This window comes from Lissotriton helveticus, chromosome 1_1 (assembly GCF_964261635.1).
Source record: "Lissotriton helveticus chromosome 1_1, aLisHel1.1, whole genome shotgun sequence".
In the NCBI taxonomy this organism is placed as follows: domain Eukaryota; kingdom Metazoa; phylum Chordata; class Amphibia; order Caudata; family Salamandridae; genus Lissotriton; species Lissotriton helveticus.
The window spans coordinates 578,241,514-578,268,574 of NC_136057.1; the positions used below are offsets into that span (position 1 = coordinate 578,241,514).

The 27,061-nt window shown below is 41.8% G+C and overlaps 1 protein-coding gene across 6 annotated transcripts in view; it reads right to left on the reverse strand.

Moving 5' to 3' along the window:
* ABCC9 (ATP binding cassette subfamily C member 9) overlaps positions 1 to 27,061 on the reverse strand; it is a 1,243,587-nt gene that overhangs the window by 340,326 nt on the left and 876,200 nt on the right. For all 6 annotated transcript variants that reach the window (XM_078674078.1, XM_078674076.1, XM_078674073.1 and 3 more), the window contains 2 exons: positions 25,217 to 25,374; positions 22,108 to 22,200 (listed from right to left, as the gene is read on the reverse strand). In XM_078674078.1, the coding sequence (XP_078530204.1) occupies positions 22,108 to 22,200; positions 25,217 to 25,374 (251 nt within the window). The remainder of the gene's footprint in view (positions 1 to 22,107; positions 22,201 to 25,216; positions 25,375 to 27,061) is intronic.

Consider the following 27,061-nt stretch of genomic DNA (forward strand, 5'->3'; position numbering starts at 1 on the left):
ACTTTTAAGTAAATTATATGTTTTAGTACCGGAGCGGGTTGTGGGTTTATAGGGGAATAGGGTGGGAAGTAATTTAATTGTAAATAATTAATGATTTTTTTTATGTATAATAAATTTTTTATTTAATTATTAATTGTCAATTAATTATTTTAATTGATACATTAATTATTTAATTGGTCATTAATGTTAATTTTTATTAAATGTTATGTTTTAGTACCGGAGTGGGTTGTGGGTTTATAGGGGAATAGGGTGGGAAGTAATTTAATTGTAATTAATTAATTTTTTATGTATAATTTATTTAGTAATTACTTATTAATTGGCAATTAATTATTTTATGTGATAAATTGATAATTGGTAATTAATGTTAATTTAAATTAAATGTTAAGTTTTAGTACCGGAGCGTGTTGTGGGTTTATAGGGGTATTGGGTGGAAAGTAATTTAATTCTAAATATTTAATTATTTATACATTTTTTGTTATGGATAATTAATGTATTAATTAATTATTAATTGGCAATTAATTATTTGAATACATATTTAATTTATTTAATTGGAAATTAATATTTGTAATTTGTAAATATTTTTTATTCAGTAGAAAAATTCAATAATTCATTGGTAAACATTTTTTTTATTTTTTTTATTTTGTATATTGTTTCTTAATTGTTTTTTAATTGTGATTTACATTTAAAAAATAGTTTATTTTTTTATATTTATTATTTGGTGAGTAATATTTAATAAATATTATTTATTGGTGTTTGTTGTTAATTTATTGTCAATTAATTATTCAAATGTTATTTGTTTTATTAATTAATAATAGTTTTTTATGTTGATGTATTAAAAAAATGATTTATACATTATTTCAAATATAAACATTATTTATAAGAATGTTAAAATAAAATTCTACGCTATTAAACACTTTCCCTACTGTTGCACCCTTTGGAGTTGGAATAGTAATTTTTCCCCCTACGCTATCCAAAGCTTTCCCTACTGTTGCACCCTATGGAGTTGGAATAGTTATTTTTCCCCCTACGCTATCCAACACTTTCCCTACTGTTGCACTCTTGGGAGTTGGAATAGTAATTTTACCCCTACGCTATCCAACGATTTCCCTACTGTTGCACCCTCTGGAGTTGGAATAGTAATTTTTACCTGTACGCTATCCAACGTTTTCCCTACTGTTGTACCCTCTGGAGTTGGAATATTAATTTTTCCACCTACGCTATCCAACGCTTTCCCTACTGTTGCACCCTTTGGAGTTTGAATAGAAATTTCCCCCCTACGCTATCCAACGCTTTCTTTACTGTTGCACCCTCTGGAGTTGGAATAGTAATTTTTACCCGTACGCTATCCAACGCTTTCCCTACTGTTGCACTCACTGGAGTGAGAATAGTAATTTTTACCCACCCGCTATCCAACGCTTTCCCTACTGTTGCACTCTCTGGAGTGGGAATAGTAATTTTTCCCCCTACGCTATCCAACTCTTTCCCTACTGTTGCACTCTTTGGAGTTGGAATAGTAATTTTACCCCTACGCTATCCAATGATTTCCCTACTGTTGCACCCTCTGGAGTTGGAATAGTAATTTTGACCCGTATGCTATCCAATGATTTCCCTACTGTTGCACTCACTGGAGTGGGAATAGTAATTTTTACCCACCCGCTATCCAACGCTTTCCCTACTGTTGCACTCTCTGGTATGGGAATAGTAATTTTTCCCCCTACGCTATCCAACTCTTTCGCTACTGTTGCACCCTTTGGAGTTGGAATAGTAATTTTTACCCTTACGCTATCCAACCTTTTCCCTAATGTTGCACTCATTGGAGTGGGAATAGTAATTTTTCTCCCTTCGCTATCCAACGCTTTCCCTACTGTTGCACACTCTGGAGTGGAAATAGTAATTTTTCCCCCTACGTTATCCAACGTTTCCCTACTGTTGCACCCTCTGGAGTTGGAATAGTAATTTTTTTCACCTACGCTATCCAAGGCTTTCCCTACTGTTGCACCTTTTGGAGTTGGAATAGTAATTTTTCTTTTTACGCTATCCAACGCTTTTCTTACTGTTGCACCCTCTGGAGTTTGAATAGTAATTTTTACCCCTACGCTATCCAATATTACTTATATTTATTTATGTATTTAATATGTTACATAATGTTGTATTTAATGAATTTTTAATATATTGAAAGTATATTTAATTGTTTTTATTTATTAAATATATTTATTTATTATTATTTATGTTATTATTTTATGTGTGTTGATGTATTTGTAATTTATAGTATTTGTTAATATTTTTTAATTAATTAAAAATATATATATATTATTATAAATTAAGTATATATTAAATATTGTATGTTTAATTTTAATTAAATGTTTAATATTAAATATGTATTATTTATTCATTTTAAACATTATAACATATTTTTAAATACGTTTAAATTATATATAAGTATTATTTACTTAATTTAACTTTTTTTATTTTACAAAAAAAACGATATTTTTAATTACGATATTTTTAACATCGATATTTTATTTTCGATATTTTTGTACTTACTATGTTGTAGATAGAGTGTCGATATACTTGCCTTCGATATTCCAGCGTCGATATTTTGTCCGTCGATATTCTGACCCTCGATATTCTGTCATAGATGCATTATGTGGCGTAGGGGTTTACAAAGTGACGCATCTACCTAGATGCGTCACTTTGTAAATATGGCGCAACAAGGTGTATTTTTTACGCCACTGGTGCGTCACAAAAAGTGACGCACCAGTGGCGTAAAAGCGACGCACAGCCTCATAAATGAGGCCCCAAGCTTTCAATACCTGCGCAGACTGTGCTCCTGCCTTTAAGGTGAGCATTATAAAATATCTACTTCACGCTCCCTGATGTGCATGAATACATAAACATTGCCATCCTACGATATAACCATATGAGTGCTTCCAATTCTATGTCGTGGTGGTGAAGTTGCCGTTCTAACTTTCAAATCGCGGTGTGCATTGTGCATGCGAGAGTGGCCACTGTGCAGGAGCTATTTGTTAAGCTTTTTGCAGGAAACCTAATAGAGCGGTTCAAACCGTGACACGCTCTCTTTCATACAGAGATTATTGCTACTCTGTTCTGCATATCGGACCGATCCTCTGCAAAATCTGATTTGAAGATTGACTGAAGTCCTATGTAAGTAAGCCTTCCGTCTGGAAATACTTTCGCGCACTCTGTCATCACTTGAGGACGGTTGAAAGGTAATCATTGCTACCCCTCTGTTCTGCCTGTCGTGCCATTTCTTCTGCCAAAGCTAATTTGTGTATTCATGGGGGCATGTGGAATGTAAAGCTTCTGTCAAGAAATACTCAGCGCTCATTCTTTCAACTCCTGAGTAATAGTTGAACGGAGATCATCAGTTCATTTTCTAACGCTCCTCGAAGTGCGTCTCCTACGATGAAATATTCACACAGGGCAGACAGTCAAGGATTATTATCACTCTCATGTGCAGTTAATTACCTGACGCTGTGAAAATATTCACAGAAGGTAAGAAAAACAAGGATTGTTATCTCTCTCTTATTACTCCTGTTTCTGTTCACAAGGCAAGCATGCAATGATGTTCATTGCTCCCACAGCAGCCTCACTGGATGTATTATTGCCACGTAAGTTCACTGCCTATCATGCTATTCCTACAAATACATCGTCATTTGTTAGCATTTCAAAGCATCCTTCCTATTTATATACTGTGATTTGTCAATCTGTATTCTTTGCAGTTGTGCTTCGGCAAATATTAGCACATACATATGAGCAGCTCTTCAATGGGCTAAATGCGGTTTACTTCACTGAAAAGATGTAAGCCAGACAAAGATATCCGCAGTGTTTTTGTTGGTGATTGTATTATACAGAAATTATATAGCGCTTACTACCTGCCGAAGGGGGACAGGCACAAAGAGGAAGGCAACCAAAAAAAACGGAAAACCAGAAACTGGAAGGGGAAAACACCAAAACCCCACCGGCAAACTAGAACCGGAGAAACAGGACCCGCCGGAGAAGGACGAGAGAGATAGCCAAAAAAAGACCCCGCAGCAGACCAAGCAAGGAGCCACAGCACTTCAGACAAGAGCAGGGGAGCCTAACAACCCACAACCAGTGAAAACCGGAGCGACCCGTTCGTGGGCAGGACCCACGAAGCCAGGCAGCGAGGAGAAGCATTACCAGGATGGGGGTGCAAGAGCCACCTGCCGAGCCAAGGATCAGGAAGAGGAGGGGTCGCCACAGCTGTGGCTCTGGACAAGAAAGGACAAGCCCATCAGGAGCAGGAAAAGAAGCAAAGCCTTTATGGTGACCATCGAAGCAGCCCAGAGAAGCCCTAACAGACACGCAGCAGTCCCCAGCCCCCAGACTCCCCAGGAGGACGACCAACCAGGGACTGACCAGGAGACACCCCTCACGTGAAAGGAGAGCAGGCTGGATGGACCGCAGGCCCAAAGCTACAATGAATGTGTCTCCATCAGCATGGACAAGAATATCCAATACATACAGCACCACCAGAACATGTGTAGGACCATCCGATGGAACCAACATGGCAATCCCAGAAAAAGAAAGACTGAGAAAACAGCTGAATGGCCCCAATGGTGAGTCCTGCAGTGCACCCCACAGGGCACGTTAGGCATTTACAAAATGAATAATCATGACCAGCAGGCAAGAAACACAAGCCTTCATGCAACCAAGTAGCATGTAGTTAAGCATGGGCGGATTTTGCGAATTGGCAATCCGCGAAATTGCGTATTTACGGATTTGCAATCCGCAAAGTCCGTGAACTCTCGCGAATTTGCGGATTTTTTTTTGTGTTCGCAAGGATTTCTGCCAGTTCGCGAGGATTTTGTACCAGTTCGCAAACGCAAACTTACTTTTCGGGTAGCAACGGTCGCGAACATGTTGTTTCTACATCTGGTTCATCACAGCACCCTCTGTTTCACCACTGCCACCCTCTGTTTCACCACTGCCACCCTCTGGCTCACCCATGCCACCCTCTAGTTCATCACTGTAGATTATGGGTGGAAAAGCACACCTGCCCTGTCTCAACTGTCATAAATGAATTAGGGGCTGATTAATGTGTTACTGAATTTGAACTTCCTGGCTGGAACCTGCTTCCTTATCTGTAATTGCTTTCTCTGAGTCTGCTGTGAGGGTCAGAGCAGGGTCATAGAATAGTTGCAAGTAGGCAACTGAACTCTGAAGGGGCCCCTCAGGAAGCACTACAGGGAATGGTTACTAATGATAAGATTGAACGTTTGCACCTGCTGAGTGCTTTCAGTTTAGCAAAAATCCAAATATCCAGCAGCATCCACAAAAAGTAATCCTTCCAGGCACTACAGGGAATGGTTACTAATGATAAGATTGAACTTTTGCACCTGCTGAGTGCTTCCAGGTCAAGATCCAAATCAAAGTGACCAGCACATGAAGAAAGCACTGAGAGGAGCCTGCAGGAACAGGAAGTTGGAGACTGTGGGGCACTTCCTTCCTCCCACCCCCCCCCCCAAAATGGACTCCTTGCGAAAAAAAAGTGCAGGCAAATGTCAACCTGAGGAGTTATTCTGATAAAAATCATAATTTTCAAGGTTTATGCTGCCTGCTGGTGGATTTCTTGTGCGAAATTGCAAATTTTGCAATCTCGCAATTGCGAGATTGTCGCTGCCCGCCGCATCTACGTTTTCGCAAGTGTTTACTCCCGCAAAATTGTATAGTATTCTAGTTGGCAAGTGCGACCAAGCAAAAAAATCCGCTTCGCACGGATTTACGAATTTTCGGTAAGTTCGCGAGAGTTCGCGGATTGCGAATTTACCGAAAATCCGCAAAATCCGCGAGCGGATCGGATTTTACGCCCATGCTTACATGTAGTAGACCCAGGCACAGAAATCACAAATCCAGAATGAGGTGATCAAGAAATCATTTTTGACAGAGAACACACAAGCTGTGAAACGCCAGGATTTAAACACATAACCTATGGCTCAAGAGTCAGAGACCCTAACCACTAGGCCACAGTTACTCACAGCAGAGGTAGTACACAAATCTAGAGCAGTGTGAGCTGGTGCCACCAGGGGCACAAGACCAACCTCAGAGCTATAGCTCATATGTCCCAACACACACAGCGTCTGGAAGCAGGACCAACAACACTCGGTTATGACGGGGAACATTCACTGCCAGTTGAATAACATAATTTAGAAGCAGGTTCGTTTATACTAGATCATAATGGGGGAATCCAATGACCAAACTGCACTAACAGTGGCAAAGGACCCCAACAACAACCAATGAAAGTCGCTAGGCAAACACAGACATACCGCCGCAACTGACCAGCTCCGCTGGTGTCTTCAGCCCCAAACCACAGTAAACAGACGCCCCAGGGACAAAGCACTCGCCCCGGGGACAGACAGCGGCCACTGAGGTGGGAGGAGGGGAGCCGGAGCAGGGAGGCCACCAAGCCCCTGAAGAGAAGTGGGAGGAGGAAGGGCAGGACTGGAGGCGTAAGCCAAGCCCGGAAGAGATCCTGACCCAAACGGGAAGAGGAAGAGACCGCAGCGCAGACCCAAGTCAAGCAGCAATGCCGGAAAAAGGGCTCCACACAGGGAGGCCAACTGGCACACAAACTCCGGCAAACACTGAAACAGCCAAGAGCTAGGAAACTCCATAGTGAGACTCAGGGCTGCAAGAACCTCTCTAGACCAAAGGCCACAGGACCGCACGCTTCCCGATTAAATGCCTCTGCGCCACGCACCCACAGTCGCAGAGCACCCAGCCCACTGCTGCGCCCCCACGCAGCAGAGCCCCCTGGCCCACAGGAAGCCAGAGGACCCAGGGCACCCCAGAATGTGCGTCAGAGAGAGGCAGAGGTATAACCTGCAAACCGCCCCCAGCGTGGGCTCTGAGGCCAAAAAGCCACCGGCGAGCCACAAACAGTGCCCATTCCCACGAGGCACAATAAGGGACAGAGTGGCTGAGGGGCCCGACACAGCTAGAGTATTTACGGGGACACCTCAAAGTACCAGAAGGGAGGAGGGAGGGCAGCAAGCACACCACGCCAGGCAACCCACCCCCAGCAGAGAAGCCAAGCCGGCAATGCGAGCAGGAGACATGAAGACAGGCGGCCGGAAAAACCTCTGGCCGCCCCACCGACGTGCTAGCCAAGACATGGAGATGCGCTGGGATTGAAATGGCCGAACTACAGGTGAGCCCGCTAGGGCAGGGCTGAACGCACACTGAGCACATTTGGGCCTGATTGTGCCGATTTCACTGGTCTTTTTATTGCCATTAGCTTTACCTGTGCCCCAATCTCGTCCTGGTTGCCTTTTGGCTTGCTGCCATTTTGTTGTTGTTGTTTTGCCTCCCAGCCCGGCTCTCCGCCCCGCTCCCGCCTCCCAGCTGATCCCCCCTCCCACTGAAAGCATAGGTCCTGTTCCTTCGCATTAAGCGCTGTGATCGTCCTGAGCTCCTCGAAGGCGGTCGCTCCCCACGCTGCTCCCAGCCCAGTACCTGACTTGGTATCGTAGCGCTGCTCGCACTGTTACTGCTGTACTCGATTGTATTAAGCTGCTCTGTGACCTGGAAGCATTATCCTCGCACTGCTATTGCCTAATTGCCTAATTCGATTTTATAGTCCCGGTGTGCCGCTAGACTGCGCATTGTTTGTTTATTTATTTATTGTACATTGCTGCCTTTGTCTGCTTGCCGATTTGTGCCTGATCGTGCCGATTTTACTGGTCTTTTTACTGCCATTAGCTTTACCTGTGCCCCAATCTCGTCCTGGTTGCCTTTTGGCTTGCTGCCATTTTGTTGTTGTTGTTTTGCCTCCCAGCCCAGCTCTCCGCCCCGCTCCCGCCTCCCAGCTGATCCCCCCTCGCCCCTCCCCTCTCCACATTCCACATATGACAGATGCTTTCGCGCGCAGCGGTCGCGCCCCATGCGCGCCGAAGGTGCGCCAAAGGTAAGCCCGTCTACGCCCGTCCGCACCTGGACCGCGCCCAGCGCCAGACCCCCTGGTCCGCGCAAAACCCATACCATCCGCATAACGTATGACGCCGCTACCCTCTCAGCACTTAACCCCGGTCAACTCCGAAACTGCTACCACCAAGAAATCAGCATTCAAGGACAGACTTGACAACAATGCCCAAAACAGCAAGGAACTATTCAACATCGTCAAAGAATTTACTAATCCCACCGCCAGCACTAACGACAAATCCCCCTCCCAAAACCTCTGCGACTCTCTATCCTCATTCTTCCACAACAAAATCGCCGAAATACACAACAGCTTTGAAAACCAGCTCGAAGACATGTCCACTCCACCCATTTCCGAACCAACACAGCCCTCTAACAACCTTTGCACCTGGAACCCAATCACCACTGAAGACACCATCCGCCTGATGAACTCCATCCACTCAGGATCACCAACCGACCCATGCCCCCACCACATTTTCAACAAATCAGGCTCCATAACGCAGCCCATCTCCGCGATGTCATCAACTGTTCCTTCAACTCCGCTACCTTCCCAGAAATCTGGAAACACGCCGAACTCAGCGCCCTTCTGAAGAAACCCACAGCAGACCCCACCGAATTCAAGAACTACCGTCCCATCTCGCTCCTCCCATTCCCCGCCAAAGTCATTGAGAAAGCCGTCAACAGTCAGCTCGCCGCCTCACTTGAATACGACAAATCCCTCGACCCCTCTCAGTCCGGCTTCCGAGCCAAACATAGCACCGAAACCGCCCTCATCGCAGCTACAGATGACATCCGAACACTACTAGACAACGGAGAAACAGTTGCCCTCATTTTACTTGATCTCTCCGCAGCCTTCGACACAGTCTGTCATAGCACCCTTATACAACGACTCAGCAACGTCGGAATACAAGGAAAAGCATTGGAATGGATCATTTTGTTCCTTGCAGGAAGAACCCAGAGAGTCCGCCTTCCCCCCTTCAAATCTAAGGCCACCGAAGTCATCTGCAGCGTACCACAAGGCTCATCACTCAGTCCCACCCTCTTCAACGTATACATGAGTCCCCTCGCATCCATCGCACGCCAACACAACCTCAACATCATCTCCTACGCAGACAACACCCAGATGATCCTCTCCCTCACCAATGACCCCAACACCGCCAAAACCAACCTTCACGAAGGAATGAAAGAAGTAGCCGAATGGATGAAGAAGAGCCGTTTAAAACTTAACTCGGACAAAACGGAAGTCCTCATCTTAGGATCATCCCCCTCTGCATGGAACGACTCATGGAGGCCACCGGCCCTGGGGACCGCACCCATACCTACGGACCACGCACGTAACCTGGGCTTCATCCTGGACTCCTCCCTCTCGATGATCAGACAAGTCAACACCGTCTCATCATCATGCTTCAACATCCTACGCATGCTCAAAAAAATCTTCCGATGGATCCCCACCAAAACAAGAAAGACGGTCACCCATGCACTGGTCACAAGCCGTATGGATTACGGAAATACCCTTTACGCCGGAACCACAACCAAACTACAGAAAAAACTCCAACGCGTCCAAAACGCCTCAGCCAGACTCATACTGGACAACCCTCGACAAGCTCACATTTCTGGCCACCTGAAAGATCTCCATTGGCTCCCTGTCAACAAGAGAATAACGTTCCATCTCCTCACCCACGCACACAAAGCCCTCTACGACCTAGGCCCCGAATGCCTCAACACGCGACTATCCTTCTACACCCCCTCCCGCCAACTACGATCGTCCAATCAAGCCCTCGCCGCAATTCCGCGAATTCACAGATCCACCATGGGAGGGAGATCCTTCTCCTACTTGGCGGCCTAAACCTGGAACTCTCTCCTCACTCACCTCTGCCTTACACAGAACCACCTCTCCTTCAGAAAGCAACTAAAAACGTGGTTATTCGATATGTAAAACACCTCCCTCCCTCAAGCGCCTTGAGACCCTCTGGGTGAGTAGTGCGCTATACAAATGCTGGAACTTGAACTTGAACTTGAACTTGAACTGAGGAGCCCGCTACCACCAGAACCCCCTAGAGTAGGGCTACAAAAAAGCACATGGACTAGCCACAAGGTGGGGGATACCACCAATGCATGAGCCCGCTCACGCAGGTCCTCCTCTGCAGGGCCCAGGGACATGCTAGAGCAGGACCTCTCCCCCACTTACCTGATACAACAGCATGTTCTGGAGAATCTGCACGCAGAACAAATAAAACAGGCTGATGGGTTGGGCCGGCCCACCTCCTATAGAGGTCAGGGGTGTAATGGGTCAGCCATATTGGGAAGGGATTTGAGGCATGGGAGGCTAACTTTTTTGCTTTGGAGGGTCTGGTGTGGAGGTTAAGCTCACTGAGTTAATCATGTGTTGAGGAAGACCTGCGAGGAGGTAACGTGCTGCATTGCTAAACATCTTGATGGCTTAGGCTTTTATGTAATATGTGTAATTACATGCATGAACTTTTGCAACATAGCCCAGAGTACAAGTCCACATAAAGGCATCCTAAGCACCTGCACCCGAGTCCAGGCCCCACACAAGGCCATGAAAATTACAACTGCTGTGGGGCCTTTCATTTTCCAATGCACATGCACATGCGCTGGCAAGCGCTCCGCAGAGTGATACAGGAACGCCATAGAAGCTCCTGCCTTTGCTGCAACTCAATATAAATAGATGTTGGCTCCTCTCCTTCTTACTTTTCAAGAGGAGAAGGGGTAGAATTAGGTATGGCTTGTGATATGGCAGCATTGATGAAGTGAGTAATTTGGCATCCATTACTTTTTTGGACTGAACTTTGTGAGTATACATTTGACTTACTGGATGCTCTTTACTTCCTAACACGCACAATGCTGTGTTCCCGGCATCTTTCCTGGATATGATATATGTTCCCATTAGACGTTACAGTGTGTGACTACAGGGACATACCCCCCACTCCTCTAATGCGTCATACTTGTCCCCTACATTTTAGAGTAAGGTAGCCGACCTTGTTACTGCTGCACTTGTACTGCATGACTTATAGCCACACAATGTGTAATGTTATAGGTTTAACAAATACACATATTTCCTCAATTCCCTTGATCTTAGTCCTTCACCACTCACCCTGCAAAGAAGGCACTCACACCTTTCTCCCTGCACTCATGCAATGCTCCCACTTCATATAAATCTTTTTAATCCTATAGGTGAAACCTAATGCCTTTACCAATGTGTGTTAATTATTGAATTAGGAGCGTTCTGAAGTTAACCAAATTATTGGCTGAGATGTGAGCTGAGAGTACATCCTGGTACTGTGGTAGCTTTCGATTCATTTGCTAACACATTTCTCTTCCTTGTTACCCACATCAATATTTGCATACTTGTGTTATGATAAAAATCCACACCCTCACAGGAAAACATATAGAGATGTGGCCGAATGCATGATTGTTCTTAACTATATATTTGTGCCTTGCATAGACACACAGTCTAAGTTTAATATTACCTTGTTAATTTCAGAAGCATTATATTGCAAAGGTAATGAAAAATGAAAAATACATTTTACCACAAAGTTTGCACAAAAAGTAATTGTGAGGGATGGTAGGCTATGTAGCTGCAGGAAGCATAAAGTGGTTACCGCTTTTGCCATCTTCTTTTCCATGTGAAACTGAAGACTTTTGCCATCAAAAAAAGGACCTCGTCTCTTGGGGAGTGCATGAATACTCATGGTTTTTGATTTTTAATACAGCACGAGCGACTGCTTCACCCTGTATGGGAAACCCCAGTTTCACCAAAATGATTACTGCTTCTGTAATGAAGTTCTCCCTCCACCCTACCCTTGTCATCAAAGTACCCAATCTATCTCAAATTCCCAATGCCCTCAATCAGTTAACTACCAGGTAAACATGTTTTGCTACTCTGGCTGTCTGTTATCTCCATGCTGTGCTACAATCATATCTTAGCCGGTTCCACAGTTATTAGGTCTCTGCTCTAGACATTGTGCATGCACTGTCTCAAATAGACATTCTGTATCAACCCAGAGTGTCCTCCAGCCTTACATCACCATCTACAGCTGTAAGTCAGTCAGTCAAAAAAGCTTCATTATCGGCCTTACGGCCATAAAAGCAGTACAAATATTTCAATAAAGAGCAACATTCAAAGTATTCCATGACCAACAGAAATAAAAAGCAACATTAAATACATAAGATATCGCAATTAGGTCTCAAGCAGTTAAATTATAAAGTTAAAACCATCAGATAAAATGCCCTAAAATCAATTTTAAAAAACGACAAACAGTACATTTAGATAATCAGGTAATTACAATATTATAAGCTAGGACTTTAACCAACAGATAGAACCAATAGACATCCCACATTTAAGGTCTGTAGGGGAGAGACATATACTACGCATCTCCCTATTTCTATTGATTTAATCTTTGCACTTCTAGTACACCACATGGAAAATAGAAACTTGGAGGTGACAAATGCCACCAGAAAGGATGTATCGTATTTTAAAAGTCTATACACCTTCAGAAAATTCCTAAGGCCCAGGTTCTTACATAATTGAACAATCCATTTAACTCTGGCCTTTTTTAATAAAGGGCAGAATAGCAAAACATGCAAATCAGACTCTACACTAGCATCGCACCCTGGACAACCCTGAGCAGGGTGAGTGCGCCTATCCACTTGTTAGTGTAGGCCCTAACTGGAAGAGTTCCATATCTGAATTGCAGATATAATTTCTTAGCCAAAAGAGGCTATATTTGGTCAAGGAACAGCTCAAAATGATAAACGGACTTTACCTCCAAGAATCTAGAACTCAATACACCTAAAGTGCTATTTCGTGATAGGCTAGTCAAGCGATATTCCTTAAGGGCAGATGCAAGGGATTTCTTTGAAATAATGGAACATGTCTGTTCTGGTAGAAGACAGATATCTGCCCTCCATATTGCGTAGCAAAGTTTTCTGACATGCGTGATCCAAGGGATCTTCCCCACCCCCAAAATAGATAACAGGTCCTTCAATTCCTGTCTGTAATTGGAGAGCTCGGGCGTGCTCCAAAGCCGTCTCCAGAAAAGAAGGGGGCGATTGGCAGATATGTCCAAAATAGGGACCGTGCCTAGATCAAGTTGCAAAGGGAGGGTAGGGGTGCTCGGGGGGAGTCTTATAAGACGTCTGAAGAAATCGCTCTCAGTCAAAGCGAGAGGATTAGCGCTAACATGCCCCCAGAGTTCAACCCCATAAAGTGCTCCTCCCCTGGCTTGGGTCTTATACATTTCTAACGGGGGGCCTAAGATTTTCTGGGAGCAGTCATTGTAAACCTTAAGAATACCCCGGGATGCTTGTGCCAGCTTCAAGTTGGCTTTGGCCACATGTGTCCCCCAATCCATCTGGTAATTCGGGGTCACCCCTAAATAGTCAAATGTTGAAGTTCTCTCAAGGGCCATACCATCTATATGGGGGTGAGGGCAGTTTACTGTACTAGCTCAAAAGACCATGTATTTAGTTTTGGAACGATTGATCTCCAAGTTTCTATTTTTGCAAAATTGACAGAATGCTTCCAATGTTCGCTGGATGCCCATAGGTGGTTTTGACAAAAGGAGCGTGTCATCCGCGAACATGAGAGCAGATATCTTACGATCTGCCAATCGAGGAGAATCTAAATCTTTCTTGTCCAGAAGGTCAGCAATCAGCCCATTAAGAAAGAGAGAAAAGAGGGTGGGGGCCAGGACACACCCTTGCCTGACCCCTCCTTTCCACAGGGAATGGTGGAGAAAGTTCCCCCTTTTTCCCATACCGTACCCTTGCAAAGGTGTCTTGATGCAAACGTTGTAGCAGGTGGCAGAGATATAAACGAATACCCATCTCTTTCAATATGGCCCAGAGCTTATCTCTTTGGACCAAATCAAATGCAGATCTTAAGTCTACGAATATCAGATACAAACTACCCCTTTCCATAACCACAGCTTTCCAGTGAATTAATTGATGTCTAAATAGATGGTCGATGGTGGAGACCTTGGCACGGAAACCAGCCTGTAGGGGGGTAAGAATCTGATGCTCGTCTATCCAAGTCTGCAGCCTCGATAATAGGAAGCGGACGAACAGTTTTTATAGGACGTCAATATTGCTAATCGGACGATAGTTTGCCGGGTCCAAAGGGGAGCCCTTTTTGTATATGGGTATAATTTCTGCCCCTAGCCACGTGTGCGGTACCTCCATGCCCTGAAGAATAGCATTAAACTGCACGCAAATGTAGGGAGTCCATACCTTCGGTTCACTGCGGAACAGATATCCTGGGATTCTATCCAAACACGGGGCTTTCCCTGAGGGTATGCTCTTCAAAACCGCAACTACTTCTTTCATAGTACAGGGCGGGGCTATCGAGTTAGAACTACCGGGGTCAAAGGAGACAGATGTCCCCTTAGGTGTAGAGGAAAGGGCGGTGGATAGTGGCCTATTGGTTTGGGAATACAGATTTTTAAAGTGAGAATTCCAAACCTCTTCACTTAAATTAGGCACTATGGCATCACAACCCTCAACCTTAGCCGTTTTAACTAGATTCCAAAAGGCCCTGTAGTCGCGGCTGTCAAGTGCAACAATAACAGTGTGGCCTGGCAATTATCCTGCTGCCAACAGCATGCTTGCCCGAATAGGCTGTGTTGGGGTGATCACATATGTACTTTTCTACAGTGAAATGGACAGGAACATGTGATGTTTTCTGGAGCTCCTTTGTGACCTATACTATTGACAATGCCAATGCCTCTGACCTTTGCCTTGTCATTGTTTGTTTCATACAGCGACTGAATCAATGACCCCTGAGGCTAGAGATTGTCTGCAAGATGGGTGCAATGGGTACCAGAGGGCAAGCAAAAGGAAGCACCTGCTACTCCTAGTAGGTATCACTGCCAGTGACAACTGGTGGATTTTAAAAGTGGTGGGTGGAAAATGTATACCCAAATATAAAAATAAAGTGCAAGCGCAAAGAGCGAGCATAAAGATAAACATTTTGCTGTAGGGGGGCGGTTCTCCCACCACAAGAAAATTCTGAAATAAATGCATTCAACTGGGAAATTTCCAGCATAGATTAATTGATTTTTTTTTTAAGCATTGGCAAATTCAAAAGGTCTCGCCTTTGGGACTTTATAAGTGTCATTGGCTTTGACCATGTGTTTTTGGGGCTGGAAGGTAGTTTTGCCCCAGATGGGGGAGAGGGAGTGAGTGGCCGGTGATTGGTAATGGTGCTTGATAACTTTCTAGCCTTACCGTGGTGAGAATGTGCAGGCCCTGTATGGATTATCCACAGGCGAGGTTCAAATGGGGGCCCTTCAGGGTACAGGCACTGCCTGTTTGGTCAGTGCAATACAGACAACTTCAATTGAAGGAACAAGTATTTTATTTATAGAGTTGGTATGGTATAAACTCGACCCGAAAGTATCAGAGCTCTTTACATAGTTGGCATAGAAACAGTTACCTGAGTTACAAATGGGGTAAGTACAGTACATGGAGTAGGCACAAAGAAATAGCAACAGTACACACAAAAAGAGTATACTATAAACAGTGATAGTAGTGCTAGTTACATATGGAATAAAAGCAGTAACATGGAGAAGTCACAGATACATGGCGACAGTGCATACGGGGGATGGTGGGATATATGTGCGATATAGTTCTGAGGTAGTAACGCAGGGGGTGTCGACTTGGGTTTCAGTGTGTGCATAGGCTAAGGAGTGGATGTGAGGATAGCGGAGCAGGTTTTGCTTTGGGGGACGCGGATGCCAGTTGTCTCGAGAGAGAATAACGGATGCACTGCATGGACATGGGTGAAGCCAGATGCAGTTCCCCAGTGTTACAGAAATTCCTTTTCAGCAGGAACATTCATGAAGGCATGACACATGTTTTCTCTCTCCCATGTCCCCCTCGCTGCCGATAGGCACCATTGTGGTGCGACATCTCGCTTTGGTAAGGCTTCATCGGATATCCACAGGGCACTTCGAATGGGCATTTGCTCAGTGCCTTTGAATGGGGCAGGAGTGTTGCTGGGGTAGGGGGCAGACTGCAGAGTGAGACTCTGTGGAGGGGAGGGGATGATTGCCTACCCTGACCAGACTACAGTGGAGTATATTTTGTATTTCATTTGCCTCCAGGTATTTTGAGTGGAAGTCCTAGCACAGTGGCCAGGGTTGGTGGTGAGGTGAAAAGTCTGCATAAGTGTTGTGGTGAATGAGGGGGCACAAGGGTCCACAGGACCACATGTCGGCAGCCTTGGCCAAGGAAATGCCAGGAGTCGAATTGGAGATTAAATGGGGAAGGAGTGTCAGAAAAAAATGAAGCATAGTGTGCTGTACTGACGCCCCTGCAATGAAGGTGAGGAAGAAGCTGCATGAGAATGTCATTGCTCCTCCACGCAAAAAACAATTGCATGTGTGAAGTGCACAGTGACTCAAAACACAAGTGTTCCGGCCAAAAACAAATGTTAAAAAAGAGGGAGCCACACTTAAGAGAAATGGCCTGAAGTGAAATGAAAGTACAGCAGCGTGTCCCATTTGGGAGACGTCCCCTAGTCACAGCTCATATGACCCCTATAGGGTGTTCTCAATTGTTGATGAATTTCAATTAATCACAATGGTTGTTTAGTTCGTATTCGTTTATTTATCTTATTTTCAAGAATTTCTTCATTCTCTTAAATTCATTTTCAATTTCAAACAAATTCAATTGATTAACATCCTTATAACATATCCATAATCCAATGCATTTCGGCTGCTATTGAGCCTTCATCAGGGATATATGTCTATAATCAAAAAGATATAATGCATGAGGTGACAGAAACCATGAATTCCACATATAATACATTTCCAGTTTGCAAACTGTCTATTAAATACAAAAAATGTGAAAAGGCCAACGCCCCCAGTAATGAACATCAAAATAGTATAAACCTAATGAGCCAGAATTAATTCACCAGTGACATGATAAAGGGACAATACAAATCGAAAATAATCTCAAATACTTATCCCTAGGATGATATTCAAATGTCTAATGATATAACCACAACTTGTTGGTTATCAGGTTCAAGTATAATGATTAGGCGCTCATCTCATGATCAGGCGTTTCAAAGATTAATTACGCGCCATGGTAATTATCATATAAGATATATAAATGGACATCAAAATAAATTCACCCATAACTAAATAAAGGAACAGTGCATATAAGTCGAAAATGAACGCTATCCTATAAATGATGTTTAGAATGTCAAAAAGAAATAACAACAACCAGATTGTTATTGAGTTCTAATATAGTGGTTACGCGCTCATCTCATGTTCCAGCATTTCAAAAGTTCATTAAGCGCCATGGCAGTTAGCACTCGCGGTGTGTAAAATTATTTAAACAAGGCAAATGCGGTAGAAAAGAGAAACAAACTATTCCTACGATCCTAATACCAAGTTCTTAATAATTAACTTACATAAGTAAGAAGCAGTAGCGTATCAGCGTAAGTGTCCGTGACTCGAGTGTAAAGTCAATCGGCATTTGAACCCGCCGTCAAAAGTAAAATGCTGTAACATAAAGGAAGGACTAACATTGTAGCTGTATGGGCGCCATATTGGAATGATGTAAACAGTTAAAGAAAACATGGGTGCCATATTGAAACGATGTTACCAGTCTAAAAAAATCATTGATAGATTTCGAATAAGAAGCATACATTCATGATACTACCATATTACATGATAAAAAATAAATAATATATAAAAAAATAAACAATGTAAAAAATAAATTGGGAAAATTGAAAAAAACTGCCAAATGGCGGTCAATCATAGGCATGTCTAGCAAGCTAAGAACTTGAGTGAAAATCAGACTTTCAAAGGAACATTGCCCTGTTATAATTGCAGTCATTGCAACTGTATAATTAAAGGAAACGTCATGACACATCCAAGCAAAGGTTATAAGATCAAACTGAAAGTTAATGCCACCTGTGACAGTACTAACATTATTTATCTACTGAAATGTCCTTGTGGACAAGGATATGTGGGCAAAACTGAGCGGAAAATGAAGGTTCGCTTGAATGAGCACAAATTCAATATTCGCAACAAATCCACAAAATCCACAGTTGCTATCCATTTTCAGGAAGCTGCACATAATATCAGCCAATTGAGATTTTTGATCTTGGAGATTGTTTCTAAACATGAAGGAGTTGATAATAACAAATTGCTTCTGAAACGTGAAAACTTTTGGATTTACAAATTAGACACTTTGAAGCCAAATGGGATGAATGACAGGGTTGAATTTAGTTGCTACCTGTAGTTCTTTCAATGAACTCCATTGACTATGTACTTGCTAGACATGCCTATGATTGACCGCCATTTGGCAGTTTTTTTCAATTTTCCCAATTTATTTTTTACATTGTTTATTTTTTTATATATCATTTATTTTTTATCATGTAATATGGTAGTATCATGAATGTATGCTTCTTATTCGAAATCTATCAATGATTTTTTAGACTGGTAACATTGTTTCAATATGGCACCCATGTTTTCTTTAACTGTTTACATCATTCCAATATGGCGCCCATACAGCTACAATGCTAGTCCTTCCTTTATGTTACAGCATTTTACTTTTGACCGCGGGTTCAAATGCCGATTGACTTTACACTCGAGTCACGGACACTTACGCTGATACGCTACTGCTTCTTACTTATGTAAGTTAATTATTAAGAACTTGGTATTAGGATCGTAGGAAAAGTTTGTTTCTCTTTTCTACCGCATTTGCCTTGTTTAAATAATTTTACACACCACGAGTGCTAACTGCCATGGCGCGTAATGAACTTTTGAAACGCTGGAACATGAGATGAGCGCGTAACCACTATATTAGAACTCGATAACAATCTGGTTGTCTTTATATCTTTTTGACATTCTAAACATCATTTATAGGATAGCATTCATTTTCGACTTATATGCACTGTTCCTTTATTTAGTTATGGGTGAATTTATTTTGATGTCCATTTATATATCTTGTATGATAATTACCATGGCGCGTAATTAATCTTTGAAACGCCTGATCATGAGATGAGCGCGTAATCATTATACTTGAACCTGATAACTAACAGGTTGTGGTTATATCATTAGACATTTGAATATCATCCTAGGGATAAGTATTTGAGATTATTTTCGATTTGTATTGTCCCTTTATCATGTCACTGGTGAATTAATTTTGGCTCATTAGGTTTATACTATTTTGATGTTCATTACTGGGGGCGTTGGCCTTTTCACATATTTGTATTTAATAGACAGTTTGCAAACTGGAAATTTATTATATGTGGAATTCATGGTTTCTGTCACCTCACGCATTATATCTTTTTGATTATAGACATATATCCCTGATGAAGGCTCAATAGCAGCCGAAATGCATTGGATTATGGATATGTTATAAGGATGTTAATCAATTGAATTCGTTTGAAATTGAAAATGAATTTAAGAGAATGAAGAAATTCTTGAAAATAAGTTGGCCTTTTCAAATTTTTTGTATTTAATAGACAGTTTGCAAACTGGAAATTTATTATATGTGGAATTCATGGTTTCTGTCACCTCACGCATTATATCTTTATGATTATAGACATAAATCCCTGATGAAGGCTCAATAGCAGCCGAAATGCATTGGATTATGGATATGTTATAAGGATGTTAATCAATTGAATTTGTTTGAAATTGAAAATGAATTTAAGAGAATGAAGACATTCTTGAAAATAAGATAAATAAACAAATACGAACTAAACAACCATTGTGATTATTTGAAATTCATCAACAATTGAGAACACCCTATAGGGGTCATATGAGCTGTGACTAGGGGACGTCTCCCAAATGGGACACGCTGCTGTACTTTGATTTTGATGCACTCTAGCACGGAGGGTGCACCCTAGAGCACGCTGGAACTGAATAAGTAGTGCAAACCGAGTGTGCTAGTGGGACTATTACTTGACTCTGAAGTGAAATGACCCATGTGACGGGCCAGTCACCATGGACATGATCAACACAGCAAAAGAAGGGACAAATGAAACCAATTCAACATACAAAAGAAATGCAGTTCAAAAACACAGGAATGACCCAATAAAAAACAGTGGGCATGGCCAAAGCCCACAGAAGGAATACAGCATGCCTTCCAAAGCAGCGCATGCATGCTGACTCTAGGCTAGACCTTAAAAGGGATCTAATCGGGCACAACCGTGAAGACACCATTAGAAGTAGAAGTAAGCCATAAAAGTACACCAGGTATAATACTTTATTGTTGGCATTTTATGAAGACTAACCAGAGTCAACGTACTTCCTCTACACTTGTTCAAACACTGCTTTTGGATATGGATATTTAAAACGTATGTTGTGAGACATTCTGTGGGAATTGCAATGATAGCTATTGATAAGTTAAAGGAGTGATGAGCCAATATTTATTAGTGTTCAAACAATATCCAAGCTGGAAAGACATGTGTTCTCTTTCTACCTGAAGCTGTCCAGCATTAAATAAGTGTTTTTAGGCTACCATTGCTTTCTGAATTACCTGTCCAGAATGTCATGTTTGGCAGTAAGACCATTTGATACAGACACAGTACCATATGTGCTCTTCCCTATTTTAGCTTTCAGACGGTGAGTTCAGCAAACTATGAAAACATGGACTAGTGCTTCATGGTGGCACTGGGGATACCAGCCCAGCAACAACCCAAGGACAGGGAAACTTTTTCATACACCTTTTTCTGTTTTGGAAGTATCTTGTTTTTCCATTGTTGGCTTTAAGCTAAATCAATTAGCAACTATCACTAACTTAGTGGCCTTTTGATACTGGTGAAACAGTGTACCCCACACCCACAACTATCTTTACAACAGGCTGAGTTATTCTGTGAAGACAACGTTTTTTGGAAAGTTACTGATCATTAAAGCTTTTAATGTCAATGGAACAAAAGTGCCACAGCTGTGTTACTTGCATAGAAACCAAGCAGAGCCTGACCAAATTTTAGCACAGTGTCAAATCCTGAGGTTGCTCAGCGACAATATCCATTTGGCTTATAGTTATTTAATAATTATCTTGTGACTGTGAAACAACAACAAATAGCTTTCTACTGGAACCCCTTACTACAGGTAGCTAATGTGGCAAGTGGAAGGCATGTGGTATACATCCCTAAGCTTCAGGCAATACGTAGATAGCTGTACTCTTCAGACACAGCAGAGTTCATAATAAAATCAGTGACAGGCCAAGGGATACAAGCATAATCATTGTCTGACCACTAAAAGTGAAATGGAAATCTGGTAAGATTCTATTGATTGTTCATGATAAACAAATATTGAGTTAACCACTTTATAATCTTCAGGGACCACTATTAGTTGGCTGTTGATGATAACCACCAGATTCTTCACTTGTCCTGCAGAAACCCGAGGAGGAGGATGACTGTATGTTTTAAGAGCCTTGCAGGTGAGCAGCCCTGGTTTAAGACATGTCAGTTATTTGACTGTGAACGAAGTAAGATCCTATTTATTGAAGTACAGGGAGACAGAGACACAGGTCTTTAAATATCGAGCTCTGGCCTCAGGGAGATAATGGAGAAACTTAAAGTGACCAGAGATAGAGCATCTGAAAGGGAGGCTGAGAAGGAGTCTAGCGGCAAGATCATGTATAATCTAGATCCAGTGCAAAAGATACTTGGGAAATTCCATCGTTATTGCCAGACAGGATGATGGCTTGGACTGCTCTCTTACGAGTTGAAGCAGAATAAGACATAAGATCTTGGGAAGCATCATGATAGAAGAAGAACAGAAAATGTTCATGGAAAGTGAGTAAATTGTGCAAGACAGCACCCAATTTTTTTGCAGAGTTGACCAGAGTGAAAGCAGATCTCAATTCAGAAGGCCACTAAAGATGATACTATAAAATCGATTTGCCCTCCCACAACAATTAGCTTAAGATGATCTAATCATCTTAAGATCATTAAAACTGATCCATTCATCAAAAGTGAGGAGATACTTGGTAACATCAGTAAATTCTACAGCTGAAGAATGGAACACCTTCTGGATTAAGTTAAGTATTCTTGATAAGAAAATCCTGTTTATACATGAAGTTCACATTGTTCTTATTCCGTTGATATTTAAAAAAAGCAAATGCACATTGTACCAGATTAGCACATATATTACTCACCTAAATGCTCGGATTGTAGTAAGGCCTTCTGCTGTTTCAGAAAAATGACAAAGTAATGGCAACTGGGTGCTGTCATCAAGTTCTTGAAGATCCCTGTAATGAACCGAAATACAACAACGTGGTTAGTGAAAATATATTTTAAGAAAAATAAATAGAGTACAATTATTTTCATCAATTTTCATTTATAATACATTCATAAAGTGTACCCCCATGAATGAGAATAACTCAACATGCATTGATAGAAAGACATATTATGAGCTATAAAGCACACAATACTTTCAGACTGAAATGCTTAAAAGCGCTACTGGCACAGTCTTACTTAACTATTTTAGACAGAAAGTCAAAACACTCCTTGATTAGTATCTTTAAAGTCTCACAGTTGTTTTGGGGGATATGTTGGGAATGGCATGCCTAATGAATATTGATTAGGCAGGTTGCAAATCGTGATTCACTCTAATTGGATCCAAAGACTGGGCAAGTGGATCGCAAGGAATAGCTGAGCACCATTCCTGTCTGTTCTTTCAAATTGAAACTTTTATTTAAAGACTGCCTATTTCCCTAAAGGAAACAATGTTGCTTTAAAAAAAGGTTTTATATTTGAAAAACTTCATAGAGAGTTGGGGTGCAACAATAGACCGCTGCCTTCCCCTACCTCTTCCCAGAGGCTGCCAGCCCAATTAGCAAGGGGAAAAGCACTCAAAAGGACTCATTCCCCCTTAAGAATGACTTACTGCCCAACCTGGGAGACTGTATCTTGTCAACAGTTTGCGTGTACAATTTTGATCACAAACTAATAATACACAGGTTACCGAATCGCAATTGGGAATGCCCACAACAAGCACTATGCAAATTGAGATTCTGTATCCATTTTCAAACCCATTAAGGAGTTACCACAGTTTATCAGCTCCTAAAATGGGTCTGTTACATAGACAATAACTTTTTAGCAGTCTCAAACCCTCTGATTTTGCAAATCAGGAGGATGTGACCATTAAAATGTTCAGTACATCTGACCCTAAATGTTTACATGCATGATAATTTGGAAGTACCACATTGGTACATCTGGAATTGCTAATATTGTGTGGTTTGGTAATTCTGACATGTGAAATGACCATACTATTACAAGGTGGCCACTGAGAAAAGGGGAAACAGTGCAGGAATTAGTGGTTCTGCATGACATTCTAGGCACTCTTTTCTATACAGTTTTCACTTGGCAAACATTTCCAGAAATTGCAGAGGGTCCAGTATTTCTTGTAGGATCTGTTGAACTGGCAGAAGTAACTGCAAAACTAACCCCAAGACAGAGAGTTATAACAGACCCCATCAATGGTCCCTATTCCGATCTCGTTCGGAAAGCCCTCTGTACGACTCGGATCCGGAGAGCTTTCCGAACGATTCCCGCTCCGGGAGTCCGTGCGGCCAATTCTGATGTGCCTGTGTAGTGACGGACTCGGTTTGGTCGGACTCCCATTGGACTCAATGGGAGCCTGTGTACCGAACACGTACACAGGCTCCCATTGCAAAAAGGGGTGAGTGGAGAAAAGCGTGCTCCCTGTGGCAGGCACCCTATGGTGCCCGCCACACTGTGCATGAATGGAAAGGGGGGACCCTTGGGTACCCCGTGCAACCAATTCGGAGGGCCTGGGGTGAAGGGGGGCTGCCACGGCCCCCCGAAGTCCAATATTCAGAGCTGTTTAGTCCCAGCAAAACCGAGTGGATACGGCTGCAGAACCGCGCATTGTACTCGCTCGTTCGGAAAGCGGCTCCATTGCGTGGCTCGATTCAGCTGCGAATGACTCGGACTGCCAGGATCGGGTTCGGAAATAATTCAGTCAGCGCAGACAAGATCTTCGCATCATACTCGGTCGTTTGGAAAGTGGGATGATTCGGTCAGACACATAGGCTCCGAATCGTATTTGCTCATTCCGGAACCCCTCTGGAGGCCTTCCTAACAAGTTTGGAATCAGGCACAAAGATGAGTTATGTAGAAAATCTTTCAGGTTGGTTAGATATAATTTGAATTAACAAATTTTCCCAGCCCAATCTAAATTCAATTCCCATAAAATGTATATCCTACAATAATTTGACTTCTCTTCATGCAATTAAGTATTATTCTAACCTCACAAACCTATTTCATGTTTGAAATTATTTTACAACACATTTCTCCAATTAAAAATTCAGTAAAGGAAAGTCAGCTACCATGTCTCAGGGTTGGAGTGGCATGTAGGGCAATTAAGGAGTGCCCGAAGGTCTGGTCAGACAGGTTAGTCTGTGAGCTGTTTTTCAGACTTTAGTGGGCTAATTTTATGGTCTGGCTGGACAGGTGATTTCCTTGATATTTCCACAAACATTGCCTGCAGCAAGCACAAATGCATGCAGTCTCCCATTCCTTGTAAAATACCTATATGGCTTGTATTTCGAGATTAACAAATACCCTGATTTGCAAATGTGGGCCACTTTTTTTATAGCAATCAGATTTGCTAAGGGTGGGTGTGTCACTTTTAGTTTTGATGCCTGGGCCTATTTCCTGTCCCAGTTTGACCCTGACAATGTTCACAACTTTTTGCCTTGAAAAAGTCCTATGAAAGGATGAAACACATGTTAGCTGTTTCACTGCATCACCAGGATTGTTATGTTAGATATATTTAAAATATTTAACAATAAATCTGTTTGAAATATTGTAATTAATTTGATGTCACGTTTGCGAGCTGTTTTGTATCTTATGGATATGCCAAATTACGGTGTGTCACCAATTTTTAAGGTTTATTGTATTGCAGTCAATAGGTTTCAACAAAGTCTGTGGGTGAAGACATATAAAGGCAGAGGGCAGCCAATTCTCTTCAAAGGTGAAAGCATTTTCTCAATAAAGGGAAATGCCTATCATCTTATGAACTGTGCGTGGTAGGTGAATTTTTAGCACTGTAAAATTTCAATAATAGTACATGGAAATAGGGTATATACATCTTTACAGAAAAATAGCCGGAGCAACAGTTTCTATGTCATGATTAAACGTAACAAATATTTCCAAGGTAACATATAAAATTGCTAAACAAATTAGTGTAACAATTTTATCAAAGTAACCAACAATATTTGAAGGAGCTTCAATACTTACTTTGAGGCGACTCTGAAGTATTTCTGAATGAAATAGAACGCTACTCCCAGAGGAAGAAGAGCAGCAAGGAATACTGGAGTTGCATATGAAATCACGCCGATTGCAGACAAGCATAGCAGAGTGGATCTGGTGAGAGACTCCAGAGTAGGTGGAATGTGCTAATATGAAAGTAAAAATGAACATGTATTACAATTCAGGGTAATATGAAAATCGTTTTCACCTTTAATTAAACAGAAATATAACAAAGGCAGGAATGTCCCAAACAAAAGTTCAGATTGGTGCCTCTAAATAATTTTTATTAGAAGGCAGTCTTCTTTAAATACGGGACCCAATTAGTGTGTTGGCCCTCAGTGCCGTACACCAAATTTTAAAATGTCCTCCGGCCCAGGAGAAATGTCTTGCAGTGACAGTAACCTACGTCACTGTTGTTCCTGCCAAAGCATTATGAGTTCTATGGAAGGCTCAATCAACATGACAGAGGGGTACACAAGTGCGAGGAGGGCACTGGGCACTTTTCAATGCCCCTTACCACCAGTTTTTTTAGCAGTGATGGGCATTGAAAATCGGCTGTATGTCTGCCCACCTAAATTAGTAAGCGAACATATAGCAAAACCTCCGAAAGCCCTTATTTTATCGGGCTGTCGGAGGGTTTTGACCACGGCGGAGATGGGGTAGTCTCTGCCACCATCATATCTATGGTGACCCAATACTAAATCGGGAGGGTGGAACATAATGTTGGCAGAGATGGAACTTTGTTGTGATGGAGTTCCCTGTCTGCCAACATTTAAATCAGACCAATAGTCATTTTCAAATATATCTGAATTGTAATGGTTTACTGATAGAATATCGATAGTAAAAATATCGAAGTTAAAATATAGTGAGAACAATATCGACTCCCTATACTTAAACAGTTACGTACAAAAATATTGAATCCAAAATATCGAAGTTAAAAATATGGATGTAAAAAATATCAATTGGAAAATATAAATAAAATAAAATAATATGTATTAAAAATATAAAATATTAATATTATCTTTAACAAAATTAATTACATTTAATATGCATTTCTAAATAAATATAAAAAATAAACCCAATTAAAAAAATATAAACACACAAACACAATAATTTATACATATACATATATTTACTTTAAAATAATGTATTAACTAATATCTTTATTTAATTTTTAAACTTTTAAAATATATAAAAATAAAATATATACATATATCAATAGTTTAAAATAAAAAAGCAGTCTATAAATTATTAAAACATCAAACTATTAAAACTAAAATAAAACGTAAGTTTCGCAACACAATAAATACAACAGTAGGGAAAATGTTGGATAGAGGAGGGGTAAAAATGATTATTCCCACTCCAGTGAGTGCAAATGTAGGGAATGTATTGGAAAGCGGAGGGGTTAAAATTACTATTCCCACTCCAGTGAGTACAATCGTAAGGAAAGTGCCGGCTAGCAAAGGGGTAAAATGTACTATTCCCACTCCAGTGTGTGCAACAGTAGGGAGAGTGCTAAATAGCAGAGGGGTAAAAATTACTATTCCCACTCCAGTTAGTGCAACAGAAGGGAAAGTATTGGATAGCAGAGGTTTAAAAATTACTATTCCTACTCCAGTGAGTGCTACAGCAGGGAAAGTGCTGGATAGCGGAAGGGTACAACTTACTATTCCCACTCCAGTGAGTGCAACAGCAGGGAAAATATTGAATAGCAGGGGGGTAAAAATTACTATTCCCACTCCAGTGAGTGAAACAGTAAGGAAAGTGCTGGAGAGCGTAAGGGTAAACATTACTATCCCCACTCCAGTGAGTGCAACAGTAGGGAAAGTATTG